The 27,999-nt window shown below is 42.9% G+C and overlaps 2 protein-coding genes across 10 annotated transcripts in view; one reads left to right on the forward strand and one right to left on the reverse strand.

The window, feature by feature from the left end:
- Nucleotides 1–14,214, reverse strand: part of LOC308187181 (adhesion G-protein coupled receptor V1-like) — a 34,644-nt gene extending 20,430 nt beyond the window's left edge. For both annotated transcript variants that reach the window (XM_080609352.1, XM_080609351.1), the window contains exons 1-8: nucleotides 14,017–14,214; nucleotides 11,103–11,252; nucleotides 9,912–10,007; nucleotides 8,671–8,775; nucleotides 7,143–7,256; nucleotides 3,689–4,254; nucleotides 2,213–2,483; nucleotides 1,085–1,414 (exon numbers count right to left, since the gene is read on the reverse strand). In XM_080609352.1, the coding sequence (XP_080465478.1) occupies nucleotides 1,085–1,414; nucleotides 2,213–2,483; nucleotides 3,689–4,254; nucleotides 7,143–7,256; nucleotides 8,671–8,775; nucleotides 9,912–10,007; nucleotides 11,103–11,252; nucleotides 14,017–14,199 (1,815 nt within the window). In that variant the 5' untranslated portion in view covers nucleotides 14,200–14,214. The remainder of the gene's footprint in view (nucleotides 1–1,084; nucleotides 1,415–2,212; nucleotides 2,484–3,688; nucleotides 4,255–7,142; nucleotides 7,257–8,670; nucleotides 8,776–9,911; nucleotides 10,008–11,102; nucleotides 11,253–14,016) is intronic.
- Nucleotides 14,215–15,238: 1,024 nt separating this feature from the next.
- Nucleotides 15,239–23,819, forward strand: LOC308187182 (uncharacterized protein). Of its 8 annotated transcripts, none has more exons than XM_080609354.1 (5): nucleotides 15,239–18,378; nucleotides 19,047–19,109; nucleotides 19,310–19,441; nucleotides 23,183–23,257; nucleotides 23,564–23,819. In XM_080609354.1, the coding sequence occupies exons 2-5, from the start codon at nucleotides 19,086–19,088 to the stop codon at nucleotides 23,675–23,677; spliced, it is 345 nt and encodes a 114-aa protein (XP_080465480.1). In that variant the 5' UTR covers nucleotides 15,239–18,378; nucleotides 19,047–19,085; the 3' UTR covers nucleotides 23,678–23,819. The 8 variants fall into 8 exon arrangements, 2 of the variants coding, with proteins under 2 accessions (XP_080465480.1, XP_080465479.1); XR_013944502.1 differs by lacking the exon at nucleotides 15,239–18,378 and adding an exon at nucleotides 18,385–18,573 and having other exon boundaries at nucleotides 19,310–22,793; XR_013944503.1 differs by lacking the exon at nucleotides 15,239–18,378 and adding an exon at nucleotides 18,385–18,573 and having other exon boundaries at nucleotides 19,310–19,470.
- Nucleotides 23,820–27,999: the final 4,180 nt, after the last annotated feature.

The raw sequence follows: 27,999 nt of genomic DNA on the forward strand, positions 1-27,999 counted from the left end.
TTGCAATCATAAAACATACTAACGTGTTCTAGTATTTCAGAAGGCAATTCCTAATCTAACTGTGAATGCCATAAATAAATAAATAAATAAAATTGCATATTAGATAAACAATATAATTCTGGCAAAACTTTTTGTTCTCATTATTCCTCCTGTAAGAGAATGTAGGGAGAAGGATGTGGAGGGAGGAAATCTTTCAAAGGTCTTAGAAGTGATTACAACGTCTTTGGTAGACTATAAGGAAAATATAAAACCTGGCAAATTTGAAATTCATGGATATAACATCAACACCTTCAACGATGATAAAAGTTATCTTTTACAAATTGAGATAGAAAAAAAAAAGGAAAGAAAAAAGTGAAGAAAACTATACAGGGAAAAAAAAAAGTAAGTTCTCCTAACAAATTTATATATAAATGCAATATAATATACATATAATATATAATGTATATTTGACCCTTTTTAATTTAGAATAGTTCAGCTGGAAGAGCAAAGATCACAGTATCACAGAATTGTAGGGGTTGGAAGGGACCTGGTCAGGCTGGAGAGTTGGGCAGGAAGAAACCAGATGAGGTTTAACAAGAGCAAGTGTAGAGTCCTGCATTTGGGAAGGAACAACCGCAAGTATCAGTACAGGCTGGGGGATGACCTGCTGGAGAAGGACCTGTATCAAGCCCAAGATACATTTACTTGCATGTCATTTCTGAAATTTTTCCTGCTTCAGTAATTTAATTTTAAGAACCTTATTTTTTTCACGTTCCAAGTCAGAGGCCAAGCAGAAACATGCTTCAAGGGGCAAGCAACAGACAACGCTGATCTCATTTTGATAAATTCCATGATTAGTACCTGAATCCTCTTTAGTTTTAAAATTTGTTTAATTACTAATGATTAGGGATAGAAAACTTTATAGCATAGTTATGAAAGATGTCTTTTTAAATAAGAAAATCTTTGCTTCAGAGCTAAGCACTTTTTTTTTTTTTACAGGAATGGTCATTTAAATTACAGTCAAGGGGAAGGATCAATTATTGAATCATATTCCTCATATTAAATAAGCTAAAAAACAAAAACAAAAACAAAACAGCTGAGATACCTGTATGAGGAAATGAGCACCATTTTGAAGAAATGCATCTTTTCTTATTGGTATACTCAAAGTATGATGTGTTTTTCCTTCTGGAAACAGGAGGATGCTGTTTCTAGACATATTTAGAATGCCATCTTTTGCTCTCTCAGGATCCAGAGCTCCAGCTGGAATATACAGTGCAGTATAAACTAACTGCACATTTCCAACTGTTCCTTTCTCCCTTACAAAACTCAAGGATAAAAAGCGTCCTGTTGGATTACTTTCAATCTTCTGATTCTCCAAAGGATAAAACTTTATTACGCCATAAACATCATCGCTGTCCTGAATGTAAAACAAAAGCTGCAAAACAGAAAACAGCATCACTTACTCAATGCTACAATTAATATACACCACAGTTTTCACGTTTTCATGAAAGTATGTCCTGACTGTCATCATACATTTTTATCGTTAGTGAATTGGCACTCAAGAAAGAAATCAGATTGACAGCCCCAAAGTGTTGCTTGTGCACAAGCAGCACACCACTGATAGCAGCAACTTTCCTGCTATGCCTCATCTATGTCAGAATGAGCTTTGAATAACTGATTTTTGGTTCAGCAGCCAAAGTGAATAATTTGAATATATTTCAGACTGTGAAAAAATCATTTAATTCACCAAATTCATTCCAATCATATGTTCAAAAAGCAAAGTAGGGACCTGAGTCACAGAATTGTCAGTAATGCTAATTACCCCTTATTTAAAAGTTCAGAGGTTAGTCTTAATCACTAAGCCATCCTCTTGAAGCTGTTACTCTGTGTAAAACATTCCAGTACCTACAGCAAATAAGCAAGTGAAAATAAATGCTCAACCTTCTCTTAGCAAGCAACCAATCAAGATAGCAGTTATGCAATGATATTTATGATGGGAATATTCTAAGCTAAATGCTACTGCATTAAATAGGTCTGGCCTTATAAAATATGTTAAGCCAAAGACTTTGGATGTGGCTCTTTATACTGAGAATACATCAGCTTGCTTCACTTAAACTCAAGCACAACTACTTCAATTTAGCCAATCCACCAAAACTGGTGGATCCTAATCCTAATCCTACTCCCTAATTATTATCTATCACCTCCTCAAAACAAGTTCTGAAATCAAACTTACCTCAGATGGTTCGCTGACTTCTGCGCCTCCCTGTATTGTATGAGCTAAGAGCTTCAGAAGATAGGGCTCTGCTTCTTCTGGTATGTTATCATCAATAATGGTCAGTGAAAGTGTGACCAGCATCTGTCCTTGATCAAAACGTATCTCCCCGGTCTCTGGAACAAGGTCTGCAGTCACAGGTGACAGATCACTGCTATTTCGAGTTATGACCCAGGTCACAGAAACATTTCCATGTGTTCCACCATTTCTTACGATCGTGATCCCTTCAAACCTGTGGTTTTGAATGAAAATAAAAATCTGTAACATGCAATTATAATTAATATCGGTTTACTTAGCTATCTGTTCCCTGGAAGATTTATACTGACTTCAGTGGAATCGATATTAACTGCTGCTACTGACATTTGAGTCAGGACTTAAAATTTGTGAAATCATACCACAGAAGTAGACTTTTCTCAGGTTGCTTATTCATGAGATAATATACATAAAGACATGAGTAATATATCTAAAGACATTAGTTAAAATTTATTTTGTTTACAGTAAGAAAGATACTGAGAAGAGGAAAGTTGGCATGTTTATATTTTTTCTCAGGAAAGATGTTAAATTTCAGAAAACTTTTTCTCAACTAAATTTCTACACTGTTTTATGGACTATATCAAAATACAATTGTCAGGCATGAGTGTTTAAATAATGATTTTATTTAAAATAAAGTGACTCAACTATTTGCCTATGCACTGAAATATAATTTATCAATATTTGTGATTATGGAAATGTCACGTTTCCTGTATCTGTGTATAAGAAAGAAAAAAAAAAAAAGTGAATATTGAAGTGCTGGGCTCTACATACTAGAAATTGTTCATAAAATCATAGGTTGATACATTACCTCTTTCTCTGGGGATGAACCACCATCACTAGCTAGCAGTGGACATTTTTACTAAAACTGGCAATATTGTATAGATATTAGTTCTGCTTGTAAAGATTTGTGTGGAGATTTGTTTTTAATTTATCTGTAAAATTACATGTATTTAACTTTTTTGGAAGTCTATGGGTATTCAGTACTTCACAGAAGACACTCACCACCATTTTTTAACCAGAGACTGACTTTAAATACAGTATAGACAAAGATTTACTGGGAAAGGAAGCCTGAAATATATTTTCCACTTGTATGAATGGGTGTGTGGCCGCATCACAACTTCACTGATCCATCTTTTAGATTAAGGGTTTTTCAGTATTTTGATAATGTCATTAAATATTTACAGTTCTCATATATAGTTCATAAATATTAAAATACTTCTGCATAATTAGACATTTTCTCCCTTGAAAATTCTATATCGTTTATAATAATTACACAGTAGGTGATTTCTATATTAATTTTTCACTACTGATTTTATAATTACTGTCAGTGAAATCCTAAGGATGCTTTACAGTGCCAAACAAATCCCTTAACATGACGAGATACTGTTTGAAGATCTGTAGTACCTTGAAATTTGGTCTTCATCAATGATAACAGTTTGAGTAAACAGGATACTGTTGATTGAAAGCACTCCATAGGGTTTATCATTTGGTTGGATGGTGACGTGAACAACAGATGGATTAACCAAAACAGCATCTCCCTGTAACGTGTCCTTAAGGAGCATAATTTGGAAGGTCTCAGCAATTTCTGGTATGGCATCATCAAGGATCTTGAATTTCATATATACTTCATGAACTAGAGGTGTGAAGACAATAGTTGTATTTGGCTGAAGATCTAGGAAGTCTAAATTGAGCTGCGCGTGTGCTGTTGAATTCCCAGTTATGATGGTGTAACTGACGGAGACTTCACATTCATCAGGTCCAATTAATTTTCCACTGTCATCCTTACCACGAATCACTTGAATTGTGAGCATTTCGACTTCCTCAGGCACCATGTAAGTGCTCTGAGCAAATCGCACAGGGCTGTCATTTTTCTTAATATTAATCTGAACAGAATTCCTTGTGGTGTTGATTTCAGCCCCTCCCTCCACACTCCTGAGATGAACAACAAACAATTCATCATTTTCAGGTATCTGGAAAAATAATAGTAGCAACAGGGTGTAAGTCCCATTTCAAATATATGCAGAACACTTACTTAGAAATATGTTATGTACATTTAGCAATAAAGGGAAATAATATAAACATTACAACCCTTTTCACATTAAAATAAACAGGCAAAAAGAAACTCGCTTGCAACTTTGAAAATCCCTTCTCAAAATTGAATGTTTCCATTTTCTAAGACATACTTCTATGCTATGGAAATATGAAAAAGTGGGAAAAGACAAAAAAAAAAAAAGGGCAAACAAAAACTAGGCAAGAATCAGATGAAGCTCTATCTTTCCAACTAGAGAGTGTGAGGAGATCCAAACTCAACTTGTGGAAGTTGCTCTGCTTGGACACAAGTGTTCCTGACAGTTATTTAGTCTGACATCTTTATTTGCTGATGTTAACACCATTTTACATCTATGCATGCCTGAAAGAGCAGAGGAACAACATATGAACACAACCTACCTTGGCCCTTTTGTTCCTATTCAACGGGAAAAAGAACAGTTCCTACTTTCAGACAGACTCACATTCCCAGCACAGCTTCAGTCACAGCTCTGAGAATGTGCTTGCTGATGCTTATCTATTAATTAGACTTTGGCATTTCTACATGTGGTTTGTTTAGAACTGCACTTTAGTTTTAGCTCTTTAGTCTCTAATAACTGATGCAGCAGACAAAAAAGAAGGGTTTATAAGCCTTGAATTGCAGAATTTAATATTTTTTACTTTATATTATTACATTTTATTCCCCAGTCTTGATAGGCTAAGTCTGTTTAACTGGAAAATATCATTATTTTATTAATACAGAGAGATTAGAAGGAAATATTTAAATATTACATAAGATCCTCACATCTCATTCTTGTTGTGGACTCTCAGAAAAAACAGTATTATTTGCTTCTGAGATAAATTCCACAACAAAATTGCTTATGTGTTACTAATGGCATTGCTTTGTTATAGGGCTGATGAATCCTTTCCATGTAGTTCTGTTTACTGAGCAAAAAAAGTTCAGAATTCCTTGTGGTCCAATATTTCTTCTCTTTTTACACATTTGTTAATTGGCCACCCTTAGATCCTGTTTCAGGGCACAAAGGGTATGCACGCCGCTGTCTTTGTAGCTGAGGCCAATTTTGTCCCTTGTTTGACTTGTGGCACTTAAACTTGCATAATATTATTGACTGATGCAGGTTGTTTGTTTTTTTTTCCAGCGTGAGATTTGCAAGCTCTCTGTCACCTCTCTCCTACACTACTATTTCCTATTTTATCTTATTAAAATTGATGTTAACTTACGCTTGTTTTAGTTCACTAGTTCATATACTGTCTTGCAGTACAAAAATACGCATTTGACAGTCAGAACGTACATGCCATTTTAGTTGCAGATAAAATCTTAGTATCCTACATAAATAAGGCATTGTGGAGCTTTCAATTACATCATGATTGACCAATAAATACATGAGTCAAACTTCGAATATAATAGTATAAATGATTTCCAGTGCTGCCTTGCCTCTTTAATTTTCTCTTAAAGTTGCAATTATACTTAAAAAGGAAACCTGCACAGGAAAAGTACTATAAATGCAGAGCTGTGGAAATCAGAACTGCAGTCCCCTACCTTCTGTAAGGCTGCACAATTCAGAAAAATACTTGTTTCATTGGTTTCCCTAACTCAGATCCTAAAAGCTCAAATTAAGTTCTGACAGTAGTGTTACTGGATTCTTGTGAACTCTATCATCATCATCATCAATAAAGGTTTTTGTGCAAAATTCATCTTTCACATACACTTGTGAAAGACTTTCAAAGAGTGGAAAGACGTTGACTAGACACACCAAATACAGATCAAACTTTCAGAAACAGAAGTTTGAGAGCATTTCTCAGAATAAAAATAAATAAAATCACATCCTCCCAAGAGAAAAGACCCTAATAATTTATTTCTGTGTGTAAGTCACTGAAATATTACATTGAATTGGAAAGAGATGTTTCTACACTTCAGCACCCCAGGTTGGCACAGCCTCTTAACACTAGAGTATCAGTAGAAATGTGGAAGGACATTTTTTATAACTAAGAGTAAAAAGGAAACAAGCTGCTTTACAGTTCTGTGCTCACTTCTGAGACACACACCTTTCACCATTATTGTTTTCTTATGAATTTCTTACTAAGTTGTTTTGTATCATATATACTTATTTTGATGTCTCAGTTTTCCCTCTTAAGCTTATTATAAAGGAAAAGAAAAACACAAAAGAAAAGTGCAGGTAAGAAAAAAGGAAAATCACAAGTTGCAAATTAGAAGAATGTTTTGTTTACTCTGAGATAAAAAGAAAGCCTCACAACCTATGAGTTATGTTGTGTTTTTTTTTTGTTTTGGTTTGGTTTTTTTGTGTGTGTGTTGTTTTTTTTTTTCAATTGGCCAATCTGAAAACAGAAAAATGTTAATTATCACCTAGTATTCATGCTTTCCACAAGACTGCATGTTTGTTTCAGGAATCTCATCTATTTTTAGGATTTTTTCAAATATGTTTCTACCCTGAAACATATTTGAAAAAAAAAAACCACAAACAAACAACGACAAAAAATATTTTTGAATCTGCCTTTTCCCTGTGAATCTTCAATGTGTAATATTCTTTCTTTAGTGACAAAGATAACATGTCTGCTCAGCCAGGATATGCACATAAACTAAAACTATTCACTGATGAGAATTAAAGAGGGAGCTTGGAAAGAGTAAAAATAATAGACCAGAGAGCCAAAATTTAACATCACTTCATCAAATAGAACTGCTTTTAACCTTATTTAAGCCAAGCCTTTTTGTAACTTATTACTCTAAGTCTTTCCAGAACTTCAGTTAACCTTCTACGTATCAAAGCCTAAGATGAAGTCAGCTTGTTCCTACCTGATCATCAAGCACTGTTAAATTATAAATCAGCTTTGATCTCCCAGGTGTGAATGTAATATTTCCCTTAGCTGGACTTAGGTCTTCTTCAGCTGGGTTTGGACCATCTTTTATCTGCAAAGAATTGATTTGTCTGATGAGAAGTCTATAAAGCAGGAATACAAATCCAGTGCAAGTACAATAACCAATATGCAGTGTGACTTGCATAACAAATGACTATCTGTTCAGCCATCTCCAACTTACAACTTACATGAACATTCAGTTGTGAAAATCTGCTCTTTTCTGGCAGACAGTGTAAGTCAGAACAACCACTCTGAAGAAATCCCGTATTTCCAGAATAAGAGGAAGAAAACTACTTCCATATAGGCCTATGGGGACTCTTTAGTATATTCTGATGCATAACTGACTCTTTCATATTACAGAAAGGATATTCATGCAAATTCAGTTTGAATCAATAGTATTTCATAATAAATTCCAAGACAAAGTAATAGTACTTACTGGTTTTGTGTCCCTTCTATCTTAACTTGTGATATTAAAGATACTAAATTTAACAGTCAAACTCAAAATACTACAAAGCCTCTTAAAGGTCATATGGGATTTTTTGGTTTTAGAACATTTTGTAAATTATTTTTCAACATACATATATAATGATGTGAGACAGACCTAAGTAATTGTCCAGAGAGTAAGATTTACTGTACCTTAAAACAAACATATTTGCAAAAAATTGCACAGAGAATCATATTCAGTACTTTAACTATTCATGCTATATTTAGTATTAATAAAATCCAGTGCAAAGCTTTTCTGGTTTTGACAGGTCTAGACTAAAGCTTTGAGGTCTAGATTAAAGCCTTACCCTATAGGACCAGGCAACTAGTACAGAAATATCTATATGAAAGATTTTATATATAATTTTAAAGTAAATAATAGAGTCTGAGCTAGATAAGAAAAAGAAAGCAATGAAGTCAGTAATTGTATCACATTCAAATCACATATGTAAATAACAGGATAAGTATTCAACATGATTAATTATTTCAAAAGCTTCCTTTGCAGGGGATTCAAGATAGAGATCAAGATACAGATGATTATAGATACAGAAATTCACCAAATCCTGAGCACTCACAGTTCAAAGTTGGGATAATCATTAAAGACTCACTTGAATATTTGTATGTAAAATAAATATTTTTTAAAAAAATTAAAAAAACTTAGATAAGACACTTCTTACATACTTAATATGCATTATTTTCCAGTAATACATACTGATGTTGCCTCACGTACCTTTCTAAATGACAGAACATACTCGGTTTTCTCTAGTACCTCTTAACGTTAAACAGTCAATTAAACAGTCAGATAATTACAGTATTTTCTATATGACGGTTAATATGAATCCCTTTTATGAAACAGATCTACCTAATGTAGATGTAGGTATTTTGTCCTTCTTCCCCTTTTGCAAACACTTCAATAAATTATGATTACAGCCTCTCAGTTTAATCCAACAGACTACTGTATGAAGTCTTTTGGATAAACTCACCTCAAAAGTTATGACGACCGTCCCATAGGTTCCCCTCTCTCTAATTAGAGTGAGCGGCACAAATTCATTTCTGCCCCTGGGCTCATTCACTGTGATTAAGGCAGACTAATGAGGAAGAAAAGGAACAGACAATCAGACACAGATCAAATATCACAGCAGAATGAAGAAACTGTTACCATAGAAATATCAAACTCCCACAGACAAGTTAATCCAATCCGCAAACCAGTCCACTGATGGCATACATTTCCTAGCAACCAATTAGTTCAGCTAATGAAAACCTTAAAAGATTTCAGATAAAAATGTATCACGTAATGCAATTTGTGTGTTTTTGTTGTTGTTGTTGTTTGTTTGTTTCTGTAAATGAACATAGTCAACATACACAAAGCACTGACATATCATCACTGGTATTTTTAGGAGCTCCTACACCCATTAAAAATAGGTTTTCACCATCATGAAGTCGTTTATTAGATAGCTAGCTATAAATGTACTCAGGACAATCATTTAGGTCACTGGTCACTTTTTTAGGCTATTGTAGGTAACAGATTTTGAAGATATCCACAAATCCCAGAAGCAGCTTGGCTTAGTACTGTGGCTCTAACATTTTCTTATGTTCTTATGTTTTTTCAGAGAAGTCCTATACAAAATTATATTGTCAGAATGCTGTCAATACGGCATAGCTACTCGTTCTACTAATACAACCTCTGTATTATTGCAAATATCATCTGCTGGAGTAACAACAGCATCTTATCCCAGAGGGTGTTATAAAATGCATATATTATGACAATGTTCCCTCAGCTTGTCAGTCAAGTATAATAAGGCTCACTACTGATGGTAAAATGTATATATTCTCAAGATTTTCAAATCACATTTTTACCTTTAACTTTCCTAGGGTATTATTCCTCAGTTTCTTCCCTACTATATTTAGATCTTGACTTATAGATGAGGGACAGTGATACTGAACAACTTTAAGTAAGTTTTATCTTTAAGATGAGCAACATTGATATCCATCCAAGTGCGAGGCTCTCAGGCTATTTCTCAATACCTAAAAGCATACAGTAGTATTAAAGCTGTATATATGCATGAATTACATACATATGTATGAATTACCTCTAGAGACGGTTTAAAAGATGTAACTCAGAATCAGTTTTCGAGGGATTCAGTTGAATAACTAACCAGCATCTTTGAAAATTTCACCTTTATGCTTTATAAAATTTTCATATATACCATATAAAAAGCCATACCATGTTAAAAGAAATTATTCCAAAGGCATTGTCATTTGATAAGACTGTTACAGTGACAGACTTGGGTGAGCCAAGCTTTATCTTTGCAGACGGTTTCTAAAATTAACAAAAAATAAGATATTAAATATGGTAAATATAGGCAAAAATAAAAGCATCTTGATTTTACTGTTTTAAATATTATTCTCTGAAAATTGTACATCTTTTTATTAAATATTACAGTAAAAATTATTTAAAGCAACAGAATGCACCAAAATAATTCTTCCTCATTTAGGAAGTATATTCTATATGGTCAACAGCAAAGTGAATGAAACAAACCTTTCGAATGATTACTTACAGTTTGGCAATCTACTAGGAATAGGGAACTAGGTTTGAAGCATGTAGGTCTGCCAAGAACTCAAAAATTATTCTTTTTTTTCCTAACACTTGTATAAAACTGAAACTTTGAAGCTATTATGTGAAGTGAGTTATCAACTAAAGGAAACTTATTATTTACAGTGTTGTAAAAATGAGCTACTACATTTACATGTCAAAAGAAGAAGGAAAAATATAGACTTCTACATTCACTGCCAACATTTCCCAAAATGTATTAAAAGCATAAAATTTTTCTTTACAGAACTGATTTCAAGCTTAGTCATGAACTGCTACCTTAAAAAAAAAAAAAAGAAAGAAAAAAAAAAAAAAGGAATGCAGGCTCCTCATAGAATGACTCACGTGAGATAGAACCATATGCACAGATTTATCAATATGTTTTTTAAAAATGTTTGGTTGTTCAAAGGGAAGTCTTGTTTACCCTCTGCAGGACTGGAAATCATCCTGCTTTTTTTGCTACTTCCACCCTTTCTTGTAGGTGCAGTGTGTAGGAAAACAGGAAAGGCTGACCCTTCACAGTCTAATTCCTTGGCACTCCAGCACAACACCTTCAAATACCAACAACTGAATGCAGCGTTTGCTGAAGTTTCAGACTATGTCTATACTGCACAGCAATGTCACATAGACACCCACAGGAACAACAAAACTTTCTTAAAAGGAGCAATAAGAACCATCCTGGCTAGTCTCCAAATTTTAGTTCTTACCTATTAAGACTCAGACCCACAAGCATGACTGCACAGAGTTCTACAGAATACCATTCATTTCTGTCAGATTACATAGCATTTTCTGGGCAAACGGATAAATTGAAAAACTTAGACTTACTGGTAATGTCAAGTAAAATGTGAATGTCTCATCAGCCTCCGGAAGATCGTCATCACAGACAGATATATACACTGTTCGGTTTGTTTCTGTATCAGGTATAAATGCAGCTGCATATGTGTCAAAAAAGTCTCCTGTATCTTCTCCATAAAGCTACAATAAATACACAAGTGAATGACATTTTCTTCTTCCCCTACAATCTTCTTTAATATTATTCTGGACTAATTATATGGATTTCATGCACTTTTCTATGCACATGATTCCTCCCACTGTTTACCCTGCCGTTATACAATTTATTTCTAGACAGAAAGTACAAATAATAGCCCCTTGTATCCATGCTAAGTAACCAGAAATAACAACACTTTATTCAGAACCACTTATGATGTCCTTCCTTAAAACTGGTTGTCTTTTGCTTAATGTACCATAGGACCAGTTTTTAATTAAAAGATTGTTCTGAGCACAGAGCTGCACACCATGTATTAACTCACCTGAATTAAACTTACGTTAAGATGCAACTGTCTTCTGCTTTCCTCTCTCACTCTAGGAACTAGAAGGAGCTTAGGAGTTTAACCTAAATTAATGTTTAGATTGCCAAAGCTGGGCAAGCTGAATTTTAAAATGTAAAGCTCTGCTTTCACATCATTCAACAAAAGAAAATTGCACCAAATCAAATATTAAGTAAGGTGCTTATAGGACAGAGTACAGAGCCAGTGGTGTCAAGATTGGCAAAATCTGTAGGCTAATTTTACAGTTTGAAGCTGAGACTAAATGGCATAGTCCTCTTCATCTTACCTGTTTTTGCAAGATTTTCTTGACTGTGACCTGATGAACTCTCAAATTCTCCAATGCATTCAGTAAGTCATTTCAAAAACATCCCCATGGCTGCTACACCTTAAACTACCACCCTTATAGGCACTGATAGTTTGAACAGACCACTGTGAAAAAAGCTATTCTTTTTTTGAGAATAATGAAATTAGAATTTCAGTGAAGAGAAAACAAATTATAGTCGATATTTTTGTGTCTGTAACCTCTCACTGGACATTTTGGTAACTGTATTTTTAAAGTATCTGAGCCAACACTAGACCTACCAAAAGACTTTTATGAAAATGGATTTTTACTTTTATTTTTCTAAAAGAGATCAGGTCTAATACAGAAACTAAGTTACTCTGTTTGTTATGGCAACATATAACACTACTTTCAAACTAAAATCACATTTTCTCAAGGTTTCCTCCTTAGACATTAATAAACTCTGAAATCCCTACAGATCAATTTCTATTCATTGTGATTTTTAAGGTATGTATTTTTCATATTCAGATACAGGAGAATAAACTGTATCACAGTGTAGATACACAGTTTATTTTGCCTACCCACTGAAAAGAATCATAAGCAGCACATCTCTGCTACACTGCTGTGTTGTCCTTACTCACACCCAATAGCATCTTACTCCATGCACATATAGTTTAACACACTCTAAAGGGTTTAATCATTTAAATGGAGTACAATTGAAATCATGGTTATTAACAGCTAAAAGATAAAATCAATGATGTAAAAATAGTAACTCTGACTTCTCAAAGAACTGACTCAAAAACTGGAGTAGCTATTAAAATCCTAAAATCATGGAATAACAGAATAGTTTGGGTTGGAAGGGACCTTAAAACCAACTCCCCTGCCATGGGCAGGGACCCGTCCCAGCAGCCCAGGCTGCCCCCAGCCCCATCCAGCCTGGCCTTGGGCACTGCCAGGGATGGGGCAGCCGCAGCTCCTCTGGGCAGCCTGGGCCTGGGCCTCACCGCCCTCTGAGGGAAGGATTTCCTCCTAACATTTAACCTAAACCTGCCCTCTTTCAGTTTAAAGCCATTCCCCCTCGTCCTGTCCCTACACGCCCTGACACAGAGTCCCTCGCCAGCTTTCCTGCAGCCCCCTTTAGGCACTGGCAGGCCGCTGTGAGGTCTCCCCGGGGCCTTCTCTCCAGGCTGAACAACCCCAACTGCCTCAGCCTGGCTCCATGGGAGGAGGTCCTAAACTGCAGGTTCTAGAGTAATCTTGAAAAGGAGAAGTCATTACGTAGATGCATTTTCATTATGAATGCACAGCTAGCATTGATATCAAACTTTTTCCTGAGCAGCTTGAGCTGGCTCCTTCAGGAAATGTTTAAACCGTTTTCTTGACACCACTGACGCTGACAAAAGGAATTTGCTCAGTTACAGAAAATGGGTTTGGCTTATCCAAACCGTAGAATCACGGAATATCCTGAGTTGGAAGGGGGCCACGAGGATCACCAAGTCCAACTCCTGGCTTCACATAGGACCACCCAAAAACTACACCATGTGTCTGAGAGCATTGTCTACACACGTTGAACTTCATCAGGCTCAGTGCCGTGACCACGTCCCTGGGGAGCCTGTCCCAGTGCCCGACCACCTCTGGGTGCAGAACCTTTCCCTAACACCCAGCCTGACCCTCCCCTACCCCAGCTCCATGCCGTCCCCTCGGGTCCTGTCGCTGTCCCCAGAGAGCAGAGCTCAGCGCCTGCCCCTCCGCTCCCCTCGTGAGGGAGCTGCAGGCCGCCATGAGGCCTGCCCTCGGCCTGCTCTGCTCTGGGCTCAACAAAACCAGGGACCTCAGCTGCTCCTCGTACGTCTTGCCCTCGAGACCCTTCACCATCTTTGTTGCCCTCCTTTGAATGCTCTCTAATAGTTCATGTCCTTTGTATTTTGTATCACCCAAAACTGTACACAGTGCTCATGGTGAGGCTGCACCAGTGCAGCGCAGAGCGGGACAATTCCTTCCCTCAAATTGAAGCACTGTCCCAGTGAAGTACCACATTCCTTTTTGTTGTCTTGGTACAAGCATAAGCAACATTCAAAGCTTCAAAAATACATTAATATTCAGTGACGATACAACTGGCATGGTTTCTTACCGACACAATCGCTGTGACGTTAGCAGGCTTCCCTGTTCTCTCGATTACAAGGCGTATAACGGTTGTACTTGTTTCATTAACTACAAATTCTGTTTGTCCACTGAATTTCACTTCTGTTTCTCCAGATGTGAAATGAATGAGTAGCAATAAAAGCAAATAAACTAATAAAGAATCAGAGGGCATCCCTATAGAGGAAAAAAAAAAAAAAAAGGAATAATTAAAAATAAATTGTGTATCTAAAACATGTAAAACAACCTCTGTTGGCCTTTCCAATGCAGTCAACCTTTCGGGAAGTGTTTCTGCAAATCCTTCAGGTACTGTGATTTTCTTGTAAACTTCAGAAATGAGACAAAAACAAGCACAGGTCTCAGCCATAATCAAGTTAGATAGCATAATTATCTTCTGGATTCAATTCTGTTTTCGTAATTTTCATCTAATGATATTCCAAAAAACATACATCAATGTTTTCCAAATGGAGGAATAAGTAGCTTTTAAGGCAAAAAAATATTTAAAAAAAAACACAACTGTTTTCATATCTAACCAACAAAAAATAGCTTGAGGGTTGACAGTCCAATACTTCTTTTATTTCCACTTTTTTTTTTTTTTTTTAAATCTGGTGATTCTCTTTAGAAATATAAATGAACTGGCATGAAAGGTGAAGACCTGGATGTTTGTGGTCATCTCATAGACCATTTTTGACATTTTATGGACCATGAAATGTTCTTAAATATTTACATATTTACATGAGATTCTTTTGACTGCTTCTCTTATCTCCTGATTCTTTCACATTCTCCTGTCATACAGAATCACTGTGGCACATTTTAATGTGATCGTAACCTTTGCACAGACAGATATTTATTTTTATTTGTTTATGCACAATGTCTGGTTTTCTTTTCTCTTAAGATAAGACAACTTACACTAAGGTGGTTTATCTTTCTTACATCATAGATCAATTACATGATGTAATACACATTTTTAAGTTCCAGTGAGGTCATCAGGTATTGATACTCTTAAATATGCATTTTTAAGAGGCTTTGGCACAACAAACTGCAAACAGATGCTATGTTATGCAGAAGCTCATATTGTGTACAGTGGGGATCAGAACTAAGCACTTGGATGTGGAATGGAGCAAATTTCTGCCATGAGATTCTGAGCAATTAATGAACAAACCAAGAGAACATAAAGACCAGAAAGTATTGTGGCATGGATCTTTAATGGAACCAGTTCTTTCAGCAAGTTTCTTTTAACTTGCAGTCACAATTTTATAATTTTAATTTTAAATCTCTGTACAAACAATACAAATAATATTTGTGTAATTACATTTAAATAAATTGTCACTTTGCATAAAATTATGCTTCCAAGTACTGTGTTTTTCAGGTTAATCTGTCAATGTCAATTGGATGGATTGTACAGAACATACTGCATATCAATTATATTTAAGCTAAGCTGTGTTAGCAAGAACTCATCCTCATTACTTGTAACAGTTAATGAAAGTGCAGTCAGAAATGGTCAGAAGATTTTGTAAATTTATGAAAATTTCTGAAAATTACTGAAACATATTTTTTAAAGTGTATGTCAAATTTGTAATCAGAAAACACTTCAGATCCAGTATGGATTTTAAGTCTTATATGTATGCACTCAGATAACATTTATCTTCTACTGAACAGAGAACAAACTAGTCATCAGACAACTAAAATTATCAAAGCTTCAGAAAGAATTCAGGACTTTCTTTCTTCTTACAATAAATTCTGTCTGGATAAGGGTTAATTCTACACTGTGGGGATTAGAAATAAAACTGCTTTCAGACAATTAAAGAACAGACACGACATAAGTTGCAAATACAGACAAGAACACTAACAGTGTCTCTCAGAATTATGAGATTGGTGGGATGACAATATCAGCTGACTTTAATTACTTGCAATGAAACATTCACCTAGCTCCACTGAACATCACTGAGGGAATAGGTTAGCAATGAAACTCAGTGCAAAAAATCAGGGCCAACCATTACCTCGATGAAAAATTTTACAACGTACTTAAAAAGTGTTTCATTATTTCCATCAAGAAAGTCACACAGTAAAATAATTTTACTGCAGAACTTCACACTGCTACAAACTGAACTTTTATTACTGTGAACACGGTCATTCAAGATCTCTATGTTTTTTTATTAATAAGTAAATGCATAACAGACTTTCAGGAACAAAGTTTTTCCTACACGGTGATCTCTGTGGTGATGTTAGTGCAAAAAATGATTACCATAAGAAGCAAAGATGAAAAATACATTGCAATAAAAATCAGGACTTAAAATCCTCCGCATCTCAAAAGCTGACTCTATTAATCTGCAAGATATTTTTATTTTTTTTATTTTTTTTTTATGTGGAACTGCTCAGAAAAATACAAGCCTTCAAGCCTGAAAGTGAACAGTTGCATAACCTTTGTAAACTCCTAGACAATTACACTGTCTGCAAATGCAGGCATCATCCATACTAAACTGAGGAATTTGTTGACCTTTTAGCTTCAGCTGTTACCTTGTCATAGACTTCGCAAATATCTTCCCACGGTACATGCTTCTAGTAAGTAATACTGAAAACATGATCCTTCAGGGCAAGATTACAAAGTTTAGGATTACTTGAATTCTATTACTTCTACTAGAGAGCATTCTAAAACTATAGGATTACTCCTGTGGAACACGAGAGGTTTCACAATCATACCATCAATTATTTAGCTGGTGTGTATTCTTCCTTGTTACATTATTTGTACTAAGATTTACCTTGCACAGCCTGCCAAAAGTAGTTTTTACTCTACTGACATAAACTCAGCTTTGAAAATCATTATTACTTTTTTAAAAATGATGTAATATAGTAAATACAACATCAGAAAAGATTTAGAGAATGCAGAACAAATTTATTCAAATAACCAAAAAGATATTATAGGTCACAGTATTTTATTTTATTAAATACCAACTCAATTTGTGTACTAAATTCCTGGTTTTGCTACACAAATTTGTATTGGAACATAATTTGTTCCGTATGAATTGCAAAGCATAGAGTTCAGCAGAAGCCTTTGTAAAATCATGGATTAAAAAATAACTCTTCCCCACCTTCCTCACCCCAGTATATTGCTGATAATTTTGATTTTTTTCAAATGAAGCTGAAACTGTAGTTCTTGTTCACTGCTAAGTTTTGGTAAACCATGCATTTGGAGGTAAACCATGCATACTCAGATCGCTTCAGGGTAGGTACCTGACAGCTTTGGCCAGTTTTTGAGGGAGGTAGCTGCCTGGGTACCTTCACTTCCCTTCGCTGATCTTGTTTTGCAAAACTTCTGGGCTAGCTCCAAATACAGAACTGCTTGTCACTACCAGCTGAACACCCCTCCACGTTAAGACCCTCCCAATTTTGGCCCTACTTTGGAGGTAGCTGCATGCCTGCTAGCTACCATTGCCTCCTCCAGGGAAGCTTCTGCAAATGTTTGGCATTCTGCCTGAGAAACATTTACCTCTGGGTATCAGCTGCAAAGCCCTTCAGGGTACGGACACCACAAGTTTGGACAAGTTTAGAGGGAAGTGTATGCCTGGTAGCTACCCTTGCCTTCGCACCTCGGCATGCTTCTAGAAAAAAAGATTTGCCTTCCTCCAAGAGAGATTTTTTTCTTTGTGGATACTAAACTCGGATCCCTCTAGGAAGTGTAACAGAGAATTTTGGCTAATTTGGAGGTTGCTACATGCGCGGTAGCTACCTTTGCCTCCACCACATTGTACTCATGAAAAATTCTGTGTTACACGCGGAAGTTCTGGAAAGACCATACCCAGATGGGGTATCTACCTGCAGTCTGGCCAAATTGGGAAGGACGTGCATGCCCAGTAGCTACCCATTCCTCCTCCCAGGCATACTTGGTGAAATTTTTGGGCCTCTTCCAGAGAGAGAGGGGCTTGTGGATTCGGTCCGCAGACCCCTTCAGGTTACGTACCCGAGAACATTGGCCAAAGCTGTCAGGTACCTACCCTGAAGCGATCTGAGGAGAGGATCCCAAACTAAATCTGTATGTGGAGGTAGCCACAAAGCTCTGGCCAACAAGATCCGCCAGCTGTGTGGCATCCAGGGCAGCATTCGTAGCACAGACGGTTTGTATGTGGTCTTGGACACTGGCTACATGTGTCTTTATGGTGTCTGGGAGACCACCTGCCTGCGACCATAGAGACGCGGTCCTCCCGGCCTGCTAGAGCGGCCCCCCGCGGTCCGCCAGAATCCCAGCGTCCCTTGCGCGCTCCCGCCCGGCCTCAGCGGCTTCCGGCGGCGGCAGAGCAGGGGCGGCGGGAGCAGCGAGGCGGCGGTAGCCGCGGCGTAGCGCGGGCAGGGCCAGAAGGTGCAGACGGTGATGGTGCAGCCCATCGTAGCCTTCCTGCGGCCGGGGGGCGACGGGGGAGCGGGTGGGGGGCGGCCCGGGCCTCAGGGGTCTCGGCCCGGGCCTTGAGGCCTTGTTCCGGGCCTGGAGCTCTTGTCCCCGTGCTGAGCCCTTCACGCAGCGCCGCAGAACCTCATCTTCTGCTACCTGCAGAGCGTGAGTAGCGCAGGGAGAGGACGGGGAGGGGATGGGGATGGGGATTTGGGGGAGGGGTGGGGGGAGCGGGGAGGGTCCGGGGATCCCCCTCGCTGAGTTTTCGGCTCTCACCGGTTGCTCGGGGCAGGTTTGTGGGGAATGGAGAGCTGTGCGGCGTGCTGGTGGGTACAAGGAGCTGCTGCGCAGCGCGGCGTTGCCCCCTCGTGTTAACGGGAGTGGGATCGTGCAGCCGGGCGTGCAGGAGTGTTCCCTTGTGACTGGAAACGTGTTCTTCAGCAAACGTGTAGTATTCACCCGGTCCTATAACACTCTAAAATGTCAGACTGTTAATTGAAAGTGCCCCTGAGAGTTGCTCCTTGGAGTGTTTGGGAGCTCTAGCGGCTATGGTTAGCGGGTATTTCTGAACACATGAGAGAGAACAGAACTACTCGCGGTGTTTGTGTGCCTATTTACTCTCCTCCTTCATTCTGCAGAGGTCGAGGATCCAGGTGTGGCTTTCCGAGCAAGTGAACATGTGGATAGAAGGCTGCATCATCGTGAGTATCAGCACGACCCCGCGTTACGTCGTTAGTTTGTTTTCCCTCATTCACAATCCTATTTTTTCTTGTCAAGAGAAGCTAGCACAAGGGAAAAAAAAAATCGCTAACAATTAGTCTTCATTGTCCAGCCTGGGTCAGCAAAGCTGACGATGGTTTGTGTTGTTGCTGAACTAATTGCCACTGTTGCTGATTTCTAGGGCTTTGACGAGTACATGAATTTGGTGCTGGACGACGCAGAGGAGATTCACTCCAAGACAAAATCAAGGAAACAGCTGGGTGTGTCGTGTGTCTGTGCAACCCGAGCGACGCGCGGTCTGAAACCTGCCTGGGTGAGCCTTCTAGGTAGCAGCACTGAGAGGTACCAACCGTGATGGGCAAAACCCTGCTCAACCACAGGAAATACTTTCTGAAAACGCGAGATTATTCTCAGGTTCTGGGCTCTCTCTAATCCCCTCTTTCCCTTCTCTGTGCTGCAGGCCGGCTCATGTTAAAAGGGGACAACATCACTCTTCTACAGAGCGTTTCTAACTAGAATTTGCCATCCTTAGAACAAAGGTGGCTGCCGTGCTGCGGAGTGACTGAGTGCCAGGGGAACGCGGCCAGCTGGTAGATAGGAAGTTATTTGTAACTGGGGTTGCATGTTGAGGTCAAAAGTCCTTCCTTTGTGGACTTCCTTTTCTTTTTGCTGTGGATCTGATAAGTTTCGCTAACGGTATGTGCTTTCTCGAACATTACATCTGCATTATGCGGCCAGGGTGGACTCGTTCAGGGCACGGAAGCCCCACACGGTCCTTGAGCTAGCAGGGTGCTAAGGAGGGTGTTGGAGATTTTGCATACGATTGCAGCCCTTTGTTGCTGCAGTGACAGGTTCCTCAGATTCTTTCTAAACGGGGTTTAACTTGTTGAGAATCTTTTTGGGAGTGTTTATTGTGGATCAATCAGTAAAAGTATCTTAGTGGGCCCGTGAGGGATTTGGGGCTGTGGTGCAGTAACCCAGCGTTTACAAGTGTTACTGCTACGCATGCCTGTCCAATAACGTCTCCAGATCAGAGAGTGAGAGCGGGCAACTGGTTTGGATTAAATCTGTCACTTCTTGCTGCTTTGGACAGAGCCTGTAGATTAAACCCTTGTGCTGTTCAATAAGCTGGGGTATCAGATGTGTCGGTTGGGTTTTTATCACTTGATTTATTTTTTTTATCCGTCTGGAGATCTGTCTGTTCTATTTAAGTTTCCCCAAGAGAGCTGAGTTGCTTGGTGCATCGACCAAAGATCAGTTCCCTGGCTGACTTGGGACAACCAGTCCCCTCGTTTTTCTGAGCACAAAAAAAAAAAAAATTGACTGTAACTGTAACTCAGAAACTAAGATTACCTGAATGGAGAGAAATGAATTTTGATGCACAGGCTGTGCTAGAAATCTGTTAATCAACATTCAGTTTTTCAAAACTTCAATTTGTGTATCACCATCATGAAAATTAGTAAATTCAAGGTGGGAGATCCTTTCCTGAAAGGGAAGGACAGAAATACGAGTCTTGCTGTGGGGCCTACCCAGCGCAGTTCTGCCATTCCGAGAAGTAATACGTCAGGAGTGTCACAGCAGACGTTCCCAGGAAGAAACCTTTGAGGGGCAGCATGACACACTTTATTGGCTAAAGCAGCTTCAGCTGTACAGCCTGCTGCCGGGATGGGGAATTCTAAGTTGTGTTCAAGTTGCTGAGTTCCTTTCAGCATGTAGTAAAGATGTAACGTGCCGATGTGGTTTGGGAACAGGAGGCATTACGTGTCACCAGCAGTGGGCACACAGGGAACAAAATAGTATCTTACGAGGTCCTCCACATCCGCCTTTCATTTTGTCCTTGGTTTGCCAGCTGGAGCTTTCAGGAGGCGAGGAAGGAGGCTGTCCCAGTGAGTAGTTCAGGTGTTGCAGGGTATTTGTGATGCAGTGCTTGTAAAATTTACCTGCCCGCATCTCCTGTTACAGGCAGCCCCCCCCGGGCCCTGTGAGACGGGGAGCTGCTGCCCGGGCTTAGGCCCAAGGTGCCCTGTCAGGCCCAGGGCCGCCCTTGCCCTTGCCCTCGCCCTGCCCTTCCCTCCCGCTCCTCAGCCCTTCCTCAGGCCTTTTGGGCCGTCCGTCCCACCGCCCTGCCCCGTCCCTGCCGTCTCCCGAGGGAAGCAAAGAGTCCCTGGGCGGCCTTCAGGGAGGAGGTTCTGCTGAGGAAATTAAAGCTTCCCCCTTAACGGGCGCCTTGCGAGTTATTGAGTTCCAACCTTCTGCCTTCCTTTCGTAGCAGTGCCTCTGAGGTGTGCTGTAAGGTAGCCGTCATCTGGCGCGCTGCTCCTCCGTTTCCCAAAGGAGCTGCCCTCAGGATCTGACTAACTCTGGATGCACCCGGTTGTCACCTTAATTTCTCCGTTAGTTTGCTGGAAACAACCTGCTTGGGTGACCGTTGTGTTTGTTTCTTAAACCTTGGATCGAGGAGGTCTCTGTTTCCTTATGCTGATGTTCACGAGGAAAGTGCAGAAGGGATGCTTACTGTTGCCCGGGTCGGTACTGTTGCCAGGATGGGAATGTTTAGCCTACCGGCCCTCTGGTGCTGTTAGGCTGCACTCGGAGTGTGAGCTCTGGGCCTTATTTGGAAAAGACTGCGTTATTTGAGTGTACAAACCCGAGATATTCTGTGGATAGGTGATTCTCGAACCACGTCAGAACCACTGCTGGAGTCGGACGCGCGTTTGACTGATCAGGCGGAGCAGGTGAACTGAATTTGTTGCTGGATGGCGAGGTGTTCTGGGGGAAGAGCTAGTCTAAGGAAAACTTCCTCTTACTGCCCCTTCCCATCTCAAATGGCCACTGCCTGGGGAAATTGCTTCTTTATGAGATTAACTACAACGTTACAGTGAGGATGAGGAATCATCATTACTCCCATAGTTATTTGCTGCCAGGCCGCAGCGTTGATTTCAGAGATGTTTTTTTTAAAAAAAAAAAGGAAAAAAGAAAGGAAGTATGTATTCTTTTACATACTCTCTTTTTCCCGAGAGTAAATGTTGTAGCTTCAGCAGTACCCTTCCTCTGGAAACGATTCCCAGTGCCTGCTCAGACACTGGGGAGGAAAATGACCGAGAGAGCAATGGAGGAGAGCCACCCGATATAAAGAAAGGAAAAAAGGGGTTATGGATGAAGGGAAAGCCACTACATAAAAAATTGGTGCTATCTAAAAATTGGTTAAGGGTTTGGGACCTGCAGGTGCTGCCTACACGTGCGTGTGTTGCAGTCGTGCCTGTTGCCACTGCGCAAAATGGAGAGAGCTTCTTTGTCGAATGCAGCATGAAAGCATGCGCCATTGCCTGGAAGAAAAGCACGGCCTTCCCTCGTGTGGGACTTCTTCCCTATTGATCTGTGGTTTACCTGAAGGTTTACCATAACCTGCATCATATGTTTCAAAACAAAAACAAAACCCAACACCAACATTAAAGGGTGGCAAGGCAGATGCTCATCTGGGGACTGCTGGGACTGACAGGCATTGCTCCGCACCGGTCCTGACAGCAGCACCAGCTGCAGCGGCGGTGGTGGAAGCATGGTGCGAGTGTGGGGAGCCACGGCCCCTGCCTGCGTCCTCTTCCTCCTGCTGGTGGCCCTGTGTGCCCGGGGTGCCCAGGCTGCGCCATGGCGACCACCGGGAGCAGGTGGGTGGGCAGGGCCGGGGCCAACACCAAACCCTGGGCGGCATGGTGCTGCGCGTATGGATGGAGGGGACGGGGACGGGATGGCAGCAGGGCCGGGCGGGCACCGCGGGCAGGGGGCAGGCAGGAGGCAGAAGCCCCGCAGGGTGGCACGGTGGGGCCGTGGCTGCTGCGGGGTTGTTTCCTGCCGGGGGGGCCGGGAGCGGCGCTGGGGCCGAGAAGCCCGGGTCTGAGCCCCTGTGGGGCTGAGGCCGCTGGCCCCTCTTGGGAAATTTCCACCTGCATCTTTGTCCCGTGACATTGCCTCAGCCCCCTCAGTCACTGCAGGGTGCTGGGGAAGAGGGAGAGCACAGCATGCCATGGCAACGTCTCTCATCTCTGCTTGATTTTAGATGATGACGATGTTGGCTCTCGATATCCAGCTTCTCAGCTGGATCATGGTTTGGAGCCTCAGGAGGATCCCCGAGGTACGTTGCGAGTGTGCTTCCTTGAAGGAAGATGGCTAATGGGCTGTAATAGTTTATTCAGGGTCTTCCAAGTGCGTTTGTGCCTTGAGGGGGCTTGCACAAATGAGCCCTGAATATTTCTTCACTTGGAGAGATGCCACCCCTGCCCCTCTCCACAGAGAGGGAAGAACCCAGGCTTTTCTTCCTGTTTGGGCCATGTCATTACCTGAGCCCCAGCCAGTGCCTCCCGGTCACTGAGGAAGAGGCAGGCCCCAAGAGGCAATGGAAGCTCCCCTTACCTGTGTCTGATCCCACTTGTGCCCACAGGCAGTACTGGTCAAGTGCCTCCATGGAATCCTGCTCCTGAGCCTGCCAGTATGGGTCCCACGGGTGGTAAGTTGTCCGTGTTCATTTCCTTGCTGTTTGTTAAGGGTTTGTTGAGCTAGCTCAGCAAGGGTTCAGCTGCTCACTGGCCAGGGGGCTTCTCCATGACAAACATGGATGATCATTTTTCCCGGGGTCTGCACGCTCCCCCTGCAGTGGGGTCTTCCTTTGTGTCCAGCAGAGATCTTCCCGTAAGAAACACCTGAGGGGCCACATCTTTGGCGGCGTGGTCCCTGCGGGGTGTTGCGCACAGCCTGGAGAGAGGATTTGGGAAGAGGCCAAGAGGGAGCCTCCAGCTCAGCAGGCCCCTTTGCGGCTTTGGAAATCCTGGCTCGTGTCTGGGTCCCACATCCTTGCCTGAGCCCCCTCCAGTCGCTGCAGGTCACTAAGGAAGAGGTAGATCACACCATGCACGGGGAATGTTTCTCTTCTGTGCTTGATTGCAGCAGTTCTCGTAGGCTCTGGCTACTCGACACCTCAGCCTGATGTGGACCACAAACTTGCAGCTGATACCCAGAGCTAAATGTTTCTCAGGCAGAATGCCAAACATTTGCAGAAGCTTCCCTGGAGGAGGCAATGGTAGCTAGCAGGCATGCAGCTACCTCCAAAGTAGGGCCAAAATTGGGAGGGTCTTAACGTGGAGGGGTGTTCAGCTGGTATTGACAAGCAGTTCTGTATTTGGAGCTAGCCCAGAAGTTTTGCAAAACAAGATCAGCGAAGGGAAGGGAAGGTAGCCAGGCAGTTCCTGGGTATTGCTATACATAAGACCCGGACTGCTGTGCTGTATTACACAATATTTATTTAAGCTGCAGCCCGGGGGTCAGTAATTGCCCCAGGCTGCATCCCGGGGGGGCCTGCCCCAGCCCTTGGAGGAGGGTGGGGGGGCCGTGGGGGCGGTGTCTGTGCCCACGAGGACTGGGGGCTGCTGGGCCGGTCGTGCACCTTCCACTGATCCGCTGCCGGGCGTGGGGGCCGTGGAGGCCGGGCTGGTGGCAGGCGGGCCGCTCTTCCAGGCACTGATGGTGGCCGCTGGCGTCGGGCCTGGCTCTCAGGCGTACCACGGTGGTCAGGCCGCCTGTACGGGCTCACGGAGCGGCTGCGGGTGTCAGTCTGGGCTGCCTGGGCTGCGGCGAGGCGCCTGCGGAGACAGGAACTTGCTGAGGCCGTGCTGCGGCTGCGGTGCCAGGCGGGTGCGAGGCAGCAGGGTGCAGGCACCCGGCTGTGCGTGAGCTGTGGGCACACAGTGCTCTGTGCAGAAAACAGGGTGCCCTGTGCCCTCGGCTGGGACTCTGCTCCCCTCGACATCCTGCCCCAGCTTGTCTCCTCCCCAGCGCCTCGCCAGCCATCCTGACCTGCCTGCTCTGCACGTGCTGTCCCAGCAAGAAGACCTGGCCCCCGCAGAGACAGGGGTCCACAGCCGGGCTCAGCACGACCGGGTCCCAACAGCCACCGGCTGCCCTTTTTCAGAGCGCCTTGCAAGGACCAGTACTCAGCTCCCTGCCCGGCCCTGGCCCTGGCCCAACAAGGTGACGGCCTCGGCTCCCTGTTCGGGGAGGTGCTGCCCATCCGCTCTTTGGGATGTGTAATTAAACACACAAGCTCTGTGTGTGCTGAGGACACGCACGCTGGCAGCGCTCAGGTGCGGCTGTGACACACCGACTGCCCCTCTCCAAGGCAATGCCCGCAGCTGGCAGGGCTCATCCCCATGCTCCCAGTAGCTGGCACACCTTGGCTGAGGCGGACACCTGCAATTCAGGGCATCCCAGAACAGGGTGCCTTGTGCTGGGGGGGAACTGGCACTGCTGCGCTTCTCTCTCCGATGGCACCCTCTCTCAGCTCCTGCATTTCTCTTCCTGACCTCGCTTTGCCTACGGCTGTCCCTGGCTCTGCTCTTGCTGCGGAAGGGCCAAGCTTCGCTAAGACCAGCAACAGAAAAATGGGCTCCAGAACAGAATGCCCAGGAATTAGAGGCCACCTAAAGCACTGGACAGCAGAAATTTCAGAAGAGTCTGGTCAAAAACTAACTGCTCACTTCACAATACGCTAACGACAACTGCTTCCTGGCTGGCAGCAGCCACATAATAATGTTAACAAAGATACGGTAAAGAATTTGGGAGGGGGAGAGGAGGAGAGGGAGCGGGGGAACAACAACTCACTGGTTTTTCTGCCACCAACGCCTGACAAGCACACAGCATGAAGTACACAGCTATCAGAAGCAGGAAGGCAACCAAGAATGCCACAGCGCCTCCTATGCAGTAACGGCCTCCTATGCAGTAACTTCGGAATTTTTGGGGCTTCGCAGTGTTTGCATTGTTCTCCCCATCCACGCCTGCAAGAACAATTGTGGACATTGCTGTGTCCTGCGCACTACTGGTAATCTCACCGGAGGTCTGACATTGCCAGGAAGTGTTCTGTTTCATTTGGTTAGCATCTTTGAGCAAGTGAAAATCCTCAGGCCGCAATGCTTCCTGAGGTTCAGCAGAAGCTGGGGAATCTGCCAAAGGCACTGCAACTCAAGGCACTCTGGAGCCTCCCTTTTGCCTCTCAGCTTTGTTTTCCCTCCATCCTTTGTTTTCCCTGCCATAATGCTGAGGGCCCAGTGTCTCAGGTTTGCTCCCCCAGCTCTTTGGAGTTCTAAAAGGTCTTAGGTGCTTGCCCACCTTCGCTGCTCGAGGCACACTCGGAGCCTTAGGGACAAAACTGAACAAAATTCGGGAGCCCAGGAGTGCCAGTGAGGCAGTGCCCCATCTGCACTGGGTCAGGGCATCACTCTGGGCCTCAGCTCACAGGAGGGGTCCCGTTTCCCATCGTCTGCTCAATGGGCTTCTGACGGCCTCGTTCCCCCAAGAGCAAAGTTCCAAAATCCCTGGGAACTGGGTGCGCTGGGAGGTGACCCCTCTCTAACCACAGCCACAGAGCTTTGTGAGCGTCTCTCCGCTGCACTGCTCTCACATGCTGTCACAGCCCGGGGAAGACAGCCATCCTCAGGGAGCCACTCCTGCCTTCCTCTGCAACACTTGCTGCCTACTGACACTCTTGGGTTTGGCTGCTGACATGAGGTGCAAGAGCGGGTACCAGGGCAAGAACCTGCACACGCATGCTGGTTCTGGTTGGTGACAGCGGATGACCAAGAAACAGCCTTTACCTGGTGGGGCAGTTGACTTCACTGGCTCTGTTCTTTTGCCAGGGAGCGGCAGCGTGCGACCGCTTCCTCGCCAAAGCACCTCCTTCGGCACAGTCTCTCTAACCAGCTCTTTAGAAAGAAAGCAGGACAGTGTGACTACAAGGAACTGCTCCTCCTTGAACCATATTCTGGGCACAGTTGCAAGCACACACCAGTTGCTGCTGGCTGGATACCAATGTTTGCACGGAACAGCTCGGACCACTTATGGTAGTGCTGGGCTAGCAGCTGCCCCTGGGACACGGCGTGACCCACAAGCGGCAGCAGAGGCTCTCGGCCTTCTCTGAGGCTCACCAGTGCCTGCCAGGTGTGAAATTGAGTGTCTCCGCTCTGATCCATCCCTTCCTGCTGTGCAGGTTACGGTGTGTCCACACATGGATTTAGAACCTCAGCTTCCCAAGTCTTATGGCGGACAGAGTGAAATATACCCACCAGGTGCTGCCTTCTCGAAGTACTTTCTGATTTTCCCTGTGATGTGAGAGGACCTCAGGGAAGGTTTTACTCTTTCAGCTTTATCCTTTACTCTTAGAGGACCTGAAGAGAAAGTAGGAAGTTAACTTTGGCACCAGTGCAATTTGGAGAAGCAGGGCTTCGTTTGTGAAGTCAGTGAAATGACTTCCCACCCCTGGGATACCAGCTGGGCTCCAGCGCCGGAAGCAGCCGAGGGTCTGGCAAAGCCCTCCCTGGGGACACTTCTGCAACCAAAGACCCGTGAGAAGTTTCTGTCACATCGACACCTACATCAGTAGCTCTATGGCAGTGCCCTGTTTGCACTGGGTCAGGGCATCACTCTGGGCCTCAGCTCACAGGAGGGGTCCCGTTTCCCATCGTCTGCTCAATGGGCTTCTGACGGCCTCGTTCCCCCAAGAGCAAGGTTCCAAAATCCCTGGGAACTGGGTGCGCTGGGAGGTGACCCCTCTCTAGCCACAGCCACAGAGCTTTGTGAGCGTCCCTCCGCTGGACTGCTCTCACATGCTGTCACAGCCCGGGGAAGACAGCCATCCTCAGGGAGCCACTCCTGCCTTCCTCTGCAACACTTGCTGCCTACTGACACTCTTGGGTTTGGCTGCTGACATGAGCTGCAAGAGCGGGTACCAGGGCAAGAACCTGCACACGCATGCTGGTTCTGGTTGGTGACAGCGGATGACCAAGAAACAGCCTTCACCTGGTGGGGCAGTTGCCTGTGTTGCCCCTGTAA

This window comes from Anser brachyrhynchus (genome assembly GCF_964034855.1).
Source record: "Anser brachyrhynchus genome assembly, contig: SCAFFOLD_275, whole genome shotgun sequence".
In the NCBI taxonomy this organism is placed as follows: Eukaryota; Metazoa; Chordata; class Aves; order Anseriformes; family Anatidae; genus Anser; species Anser brachyrhynchus.